The sequence below is a fragment of the Sapajus apella genome, unplaced genomic scaffold (assembly GCF_009761245.1).
Source record: "Sapajus apella isolate SASKATOON/1434 unplaced genomic scaffold, GSC_monkey_1.0 scaffold119, whole genome shotgun sequence".
NCBI classification, from domain to species: Eukaryota; Metazoa; Chordata; class Mammalia; order Primates; family Cebidae; genus Sapajus; species Sapajus apella.
This window is the reverse complement of record NW_022437059.1, coordinates 4458985-4466281: the sequence shown is the minus strand read 5'-3', so window position 1 is coordinate 4466281 and position 7297 is coordinate 4458985. Positions and strand designations below refer to the sequence as shown.

At 46.5% G+C, this 7297-nt stretch overlaps 1 protein-coding gene across 3 annotated transcripts in view; it reads left to right on the top strand.

Moving 5' to 3' along the window:
• The first annotated feature begins 4972 nt into the window (after window positions 1-4972).
• The window catches only part of CD244 (CD244 molecule), a 30424-nt gene continuing 28099 nt past the window's right edge, over window positions 4973-7297 (top strand). The window contains exon 1 of one of the 3 annotated variants that reach the window (XM_032260915.1): window positions 4973-5276. In XM_032260915.1, coding sequence (XP_032116806.1) covers window positions 5156-5276 — 121 coding nt within the window. In that variant the 5' untranslated portion in view covers window positions 4973-5155. The remainder of the gene's footprint in view (window positions 5277-7297) is intronic. The other 2 variants (XM_032260916.1, XM_032260914.1) reach the window with 2 other exon arrangements.

Sequence of the window (7297 nt, the reverse complement as noted above, 5' to 3'; positions counted from 1 at the left end):
CCCTGATAAACCCATCAGATCTCGTGAGACTTATTCGCTATCATGAGGATAGCACAGAAAAGACCCAGCCCTATGATTCAATTAACTTTGCCCTGGGTCCCTCTCACAACATGTGGGAATTCTGGGAGACACAATTCAAGTTGAGATTTGGGTGAGGATATGAGCCAAACCATGTCATAAATTTATCTGATTACACCACTAAACTTTGATCACATGCACTTCTTTTTAGGTGCACAAAAAACAAAAAACAAAAAAAATGGCTTGCAGAAATGACTTTATCATTATAAGCTCAATTTTCATTTTCTATATTTGTAATTCATAAACTAGATAAAATTCACAAACTAGATGGCAGGGCACTTAGAAGTCATTTTTTTTTTTAATTGCAAAGCACTTGGTTTACTAATATGTCAAACATAAAAATCTCAGAATATAATTTTATACTAAATCAGATTCTGATTTATACAATGTAATAAAATATACAAACGTACAAGACAAATTTATGTTTAATTATCTTTAAATTGTAGGAGGCTATTCTATGGTGCATTTCCCTTGCAATTTGGGAAAACTCTTTCGTTCATTTTTCATTTACAAACATTTTGTTCCAACACAGGGAAGTAGAGATTGATTCCATTTCCCACACTACATTGCTAGTGTCAGAGAGATAGCTTGCAGTTCTTTGCATGGTCAGAGCTGTTTCTCCACAATGAATCTGGCAACAGCAAGTTTCTTGTTATTTTGAAATTCTGAGATGAGTTAAGACATGGATTGAACTCTTTGGCCCTTGCTCCTGGGAATGTGTGTTCTCTGGATTATTTGATGTCCCATGAATTGTCTTCAGAGGCTCTATCTTCCATCTTCCTTATGAGACTATTCTATCTCTTACCTTTAACCTGAATCTGAAAGTCATCACAGCCAATTAGTAAACTATAAATTGCTACTTCTCTTCCAACAAGTGAAGGGCCACAGAAGAGAAATATAGATAGAAGGGGAAGTGCTTTTCTAGCTCTTTCAAGAAAAAAAGACAGAAAAAGATAGGTTGTGCTTATTAAAAATGTTGTCGTGGTTTCATTAAACAGGAACACAGACAATATTCAGATAGTTAGAAATAAAGGCAATGAGTTCTCATCTAGCATCTAGTATTACAGAAGTTATTTGTTGAATTCTTGCAAGATCGGTTGACTATACCTATAAGATCAGTTGGGCTCTTTTTGAAGGGTTCCTCTTTGACAACTTTATTTGTATTTTTTTTTTTTTTAGTAGAGACAGGATTTCTCCATGTTGGTCAGGCTGATCTCAAACTCCCAATCTCAGGTGATCCACCTGCCTTGCCCTCCCAAAGGGCTGGGATTACAGGCATGAGCCACCGTGCCCGGCCTCATCTTTGACAACTTTAACAACTTCTTTCCAGTGGTACAGTAAAGGATTAACCTTGTCCAAAGAGAGGTCCGACATTTGCCCTTGGCTCCTGGGAGGTAATCTCTAAGCCTTGAAATGTCCTGTCTCATAACAGTGTCTATTACTGGGGATCTTCTTAGCATTTGTCTATGCTAATAATGTGATTTATGGTGGGAGCTTTGGCCACATAGCATCAACTCAGTTTCTGGAGGGGCCAGAGACTATGGTCAGCCACGTGAGTGGTCAGCCATGTCTATGTGACCAAGCCTCAATACAAATTCTGGACACCAAGACTTGGAAGAGCTTCCCTGCTTAGGAATACTCTGTGTGTACTGTCACACATAGTTTCTGGGAGAAGTAGGCCCTGTCCGCACAGCTCCACTGGGAGAGGAGAACTGGAAGCGGTGTGACCGGTTCCTTTGTTTGGGACTCCCCTGGACCTTGCCTTATGTACCTCTTCCCTAGGTTCATTTTCATCTTTATTTTTTGCTTTAATAAACCCTAGCCATGAGTAAAACAGCTTTCAGTGAGTTTTGTGAGTCATTCTAGTTAATTATCAAATTGTCTTGTCTTCAAACCTGAAGGTGATCTTGGGGATCTCAAACTTACAATTTGTCTCAGAAATGGGTGGTCTTGGGGACTCATGAAATTTGTACTTAGCATCAGAAGTGGGATTTACTGGAATGACCTGGACTCACTGAAACTTGGTGAAAGCATGATTTGGGAAAGGGAAAGATGAAAGGGCAGGGGTTTATGAACCTTTGATTCCTAGATGGCTGCTATCCTTTAAATCCCCTTGTTTGAGTCCCCATAGAGACCTGGTGAATATGTGTGGAAAATGAAGCTACGGAGTCTCTGAGTTTATTTTGATTTTGCAGGTCTTGGGTCATTGTGCTAAAGTGGTGGAATTGCACAGAAGGGCTCTCTGCACAAAAATTTGGCAGGGCAAGATAAAAACTCTGTGAGGGCAGGGACCATGGTGACTTAGCTAACCAGTCTATCTCAGGGGAAATATAAATGTCTTCCTTAGGGAATTCATTCATTCCTTCAGCACTTGACACTCTACTATCAACTCTGAAGAACCAGGCACTGGACCAGGCTTGGAAACACTAAGCTAATAGGAGCATAGACTTTGTGTTGAAGATCTCAGGGCTGGGGAAGTCAGTGTGTAGAAAAATTGCAGTTTTTTGTTTTTTTTTTTTTTTTTGGACGGAGCTTCACTCTTGTTGCCCAAGCTGGAGTGCAATGGCGCTATCTTGGCCCACTGCAACCTCCACCTCCCAGGTTCAAGTGATTCTCCTACCTCAGCTTCCCAAGTAGCTGAGATTACAGGCGCATGCCACTTTGCCAGGTATTTCTAGTAGAATTGGGGTTTTATCATGTTATCCAGGCTCATCTCAAACTCCTGACCTCAGGTGATCCGCCTGCCACGGGCTCCCAAAGTGCTGGGATTACAGGCGTGAGCCACTGCTCCCGACCTTGTTTCTGTCTCCCAGGCTGGAGTGCAGTGGCATGATCTCGGCTCACTGCAACCTCCACCTCCCAGGTTCAAGCGATTCTCCTGCCTCAGCCTGAGTAGCTGGGATTACAGGTATGCGCCACCACACCCAGCTAATTTTTGTATTTTTAGTAGAGATGGGGTTTCACCATGTTTGTCAGGCTGGTATTGAACTCCTGGCCTCAAGTGATCCGCCTGCCTCAACCTCCCAAAGTTCTGGGATTACAGGCATGAGCCACTGTGCCCAGCCTACACATAAGCAGATAATTGTGTGATAGAGTTTGTCAAGGACCACAAGACAGATACCCACTAAGTGGTGCAGCTGCTTCGAGTCCAGTTTCCAGGGGATGGTAGGTCATCCACATGCCTGATGGGAAGGATGGAGCTGGTGCTGTGGTCAGGATTGGAGAGGCTGATTCCTAATTCATATTCATCAGTGGCTTCCAACAGTTGGATCTTGTTTTCCACCTGTCATGTGAAGAAGTTTATCCTTTTTTGTTATATTATGTCTTGTGTACCACTTCTCAAGGTTAAGGACATGGCCAGATCAACTCAAACTTACAATTTGTCTCAGAAATGGGTGGTCTTGGGGACTCATTGAGGAAATTCCCCGGGGTTGAGGGCTGCCCCTTGGAAGGAGACGGAGGAGGGAAGAGATGATAACCATTAGACCAGCTGGAAAATGCTACTCAGGGCTTAAAAAAATGAAAACAAAACCACAAAAGCCTCAACTATGTCCATTGTTTTTTGTATGCGTATTCTCGAGTATTATTTTTAATTTGATACTGAAAACTACCTTGTGAAGGTGGGGAGGATGTATTGTTGACCCTACAGGCTCAGAGAGTAACTTGGCCAGAGTCACAAAGGTTGTAAGTTGCTGAATGGGAGCTCGAAGTCCAAGTCTTTGACTTTAAATCCAGCGCTCTGTCCAGAGCCCCACTGCTGCCTCAATTGGCAGCTGAAGCTGTCAGTCTGCTGCACCCCGCCCAGTTCAGATAGGGTGGCTGGAAGTGGATCAAAGCATGGAAAAAGAGAAGTGTGGACTGGAAGGGAACAGAAAGTATTTGTCATTAAGGGGAAAGCAGAAGGAAGAAAGAAAGAGGCATGAACCCTGGGGCCTGCCCTTAAAGCACAGTGTTCCAGGGGAGCGGGGAAGCTGCTGTCCCCACCCCTTCGTGGGAGCCTGAGCAGATCCAAAGCTGTTTGGCCTTCCCTGGAGGGTCGCATCCAAACACGGACGGAAAGGCAGCAAAAATAGGCCCATGTCACTTTTGGGAGAAGTCAAAAGAGAGAAAAGAGAACTACTATGGAAAAGTAGAAAAAGAGGAAGGGAGGTAATCTAGACACATAGATCAGAAACGTGGAGCAAAACAGATTTTTTTTTTTTTTGAGACGGGTCTCTCTCTGTCGCCCAGGCTGGAGTGTAATGGCGTGATCCTGGTTCACTGCAACCTCTGCCTCCTGCGTTCAAGTGATTTTCCTGCCTCAGCCTCCCAAGTAACTGGGATTGCAGACACATGCCACTGTGCCTGGAAAATTTTTGTATTTTTAGTGGAGATGAGGTTTCATCATGTTGGCCAGACTGGTCTTGAACTCCTGACCTCAAGTGATTCGCCTGCCTCAGCCTCCCAAAGTGCTGGGATTACAGGTGTGAGCCAACAAGCTAGGTGCAAAACAAATTCTTATGAAATAAATTTAATTTGCATGTGCTTAAGCTTTGGTGTCAACTTGCATGGAATCCCCAGGCTTGTTAGATTTTTCTGGTGCCTCCAGCCCTTAGATCTTTCCTTTGTTCCCTCAGCTACTACTCCTCTCCTTCAATATTGTTAGCCACGTATCCCGGGTCCTACTTCTCAGCCCACTCCTTCTCCAGTCCCTCTTTACTCCATCTCCACAATGTCTGTTGGAATGGAACAGCCTGGGATGCTGGCTCTTTGGTCCCCATATGGGTCTCTCCATATTTCCAGTGGGATTCAGAGAACTGGAACATATCTTGGGCTGAAGCAGAGAAAGAGATACGATTTTGAAACTGGCTTTGTGAGTCACTGTGATCTTCAAGCACCCTCCTACTTGAGGCAAGCTTCACCAGTTTGGCTTGTGGGAACCAGCAGACCAGCTCCAGGCGCTGGGGCTTTCTCAGTGGCCTTGTCAGCTCACAGCAGGCGTACGTTCACGCCTCGAATTGAGGAAACTGTGGCTGGACCGGCTGTAAGGCAGATCTGCTCCCCATTGTCCTCTTGCTGACTGGGGGCTGCTGAGCCCATGCACGGCAGAGTGTCTGGTGGGGTGGAGGGGCTGGCCTGGTCCCACTGTCCTGTGGGGATGCTGGGGCAAGTGGTCACCCTCACACTCCTCCTGCTCCTCAAGGGGTATCAGGGCCAAGGTAAGGAGGTCCTACCTGGCGTGGGGCGGGGGACTCACATGATGGGCTGGGGACTGTGCCCCTCGGGGAGATCGGAGCCAGAGCCACTGCTTGTGATGAGTACACGGTCATCTGAAACTGTGACTCCGAGCAGCTTCTGACAGCTCTGACATTCTAAATCAGACAGGACAGGCTGGCAGTGCACTGGCAAATCTGTGAGAGGGGCATCCTGTACTGCCGCCTGCAATCCAGGAAGCCTCGGGTGAGGAGACTCCTTCCCACTGGCTTCAATTTACCTTTCCATGAAGTGGAGAGAGAAGCCTTCTTCCAGTTGCCTGTAAAGATGAAGAAAATTGCATCCTTCAATTGTGGCGTGAGTGAGGAGAAGCAGTCCCAAGGAAGCTGGGTGGTTCTGGAGCTCAGAGACAGACAGATGGATCCCTGAGGCAGGAGAGCTGAGCCCGAGGAGGAGAGGGTGAGGCCAGCAGCCAGGAAGAGGCTGGATGGCCTGGTCCTTCATCTCCCCGGCTTCTTCAGCCACCCAGATGCCACAGGAGCCTGGAAATTATTAGGGACATGTTGGCTTGGGGCGGAGAAGGAGACAATATGAGGAAGCGCCACAGCAAACCTAAAGCTGTGAGCCAGGCACGGAGCCATGGAATGTTTACTCCCAGGGATCCCAGCTGAGGGCTGCTCTCCTCTTTCCCCAGCCCTGGAGTCCAGGATGCTCTGAAACCTGGATCCTGCATTTAATTTAATTTATTAATTATTTATTTTGAGACGGAATCTCCCTCTGTCGCCCAGGCTGGAGTGCAGTGGCATGATCTCGGCTCACTGCAATCTCCACTTGCTGGGTTCAAGCGATTCTTATACCTCAGCCTCCCGAGTAGCTGGGATTACAGACATGCGCTGCCATGCTTGGCTAATTTTTGTATTTTTAGTAGAGACCAGGTTTCACCATGTTGGCCAGGCTGGTCTTGAACTCCTGACCTCAGGTGATCTGCCTGCCTTGGTCTCCCAAAGTGCTAGGATTACAGGAATGAACCACTGTGCCCAACTGGGATCCTGCATTTTAGATCAGTGCCTCTACAGGGGTTTCACAGGGGTGGAGAGCGTGGAGTGAGAAGAGGCTACACTCTGGGCACACAGAGAGGAAACTGAGGCATAGTGTGTGGAATCAGGGCCAGGTATAATCCCCATATGCAATAAAGTTCCATGCCCAGGTACTCAGTTCAGTTTCTGAGTCCCTGAGCATTCTTGTGTCCTTCATGAAGATGTGGTCAAAGCTCAGGTGGACTCGACATTTGTAAGGATACAGGCAGCCTAGGGCAGAGCCTGATGAGGGACAAGGAGCAGGGAGGGAGGTGTGGAGCCTGACGATCTTGTGAGTGGGCAGTGGGGACCCAGTGGCCCAGGATTCCAGGCAGGAGAGCTAGGTTGGAACCTGGTCTAAGGAGCCTTGAAAGCAGCTCAGAGAGCTGAAGGAGGACTGATGGGATTGGTGCCTGGCTGTGGGGATGAGCATGACAGAGATCCTGAGGTTATGAGCCTGTGTGACAGAGGGCGATTCTCCCTCCACCCCCATTCCCAGGTCTTCAGCGCCATATCTGGGCTTGGCTATGCTGGCCCTTGTAGGGTGAAGCTGGTGAGCAACTCAGGTACAGAGAGAGATGGACTTGGGTCTCCCTGAGCTTCTTCCTCCTCTGTCCTGCGTCTGTGAGGCTGGCCTGGTGTAAGCTGACTGAAGCCACTCTATTTATTTAAATTTTAAACTTTTTAGTTTGAAGTAGTTGTGAAGTTCCAGGGAAGTTGCAAATATGGTTCAAAGGATTCTTGAATTTCTTTCGCCTCGATTCACCAGCGAACATTTTATCATATTTACTTTATTTCTCTTTCTCTAGCTGTATGTGTATGTGTGTATAATAATTTTTGTTGAACCACTTGAGAATAAGTTGACTTTATGCCCCTTCGCTCCTAAATATTTCAGCACTTATATCCTGTGAACAAAGACATTCTTATGTTACTACAGCACAATTATCAAA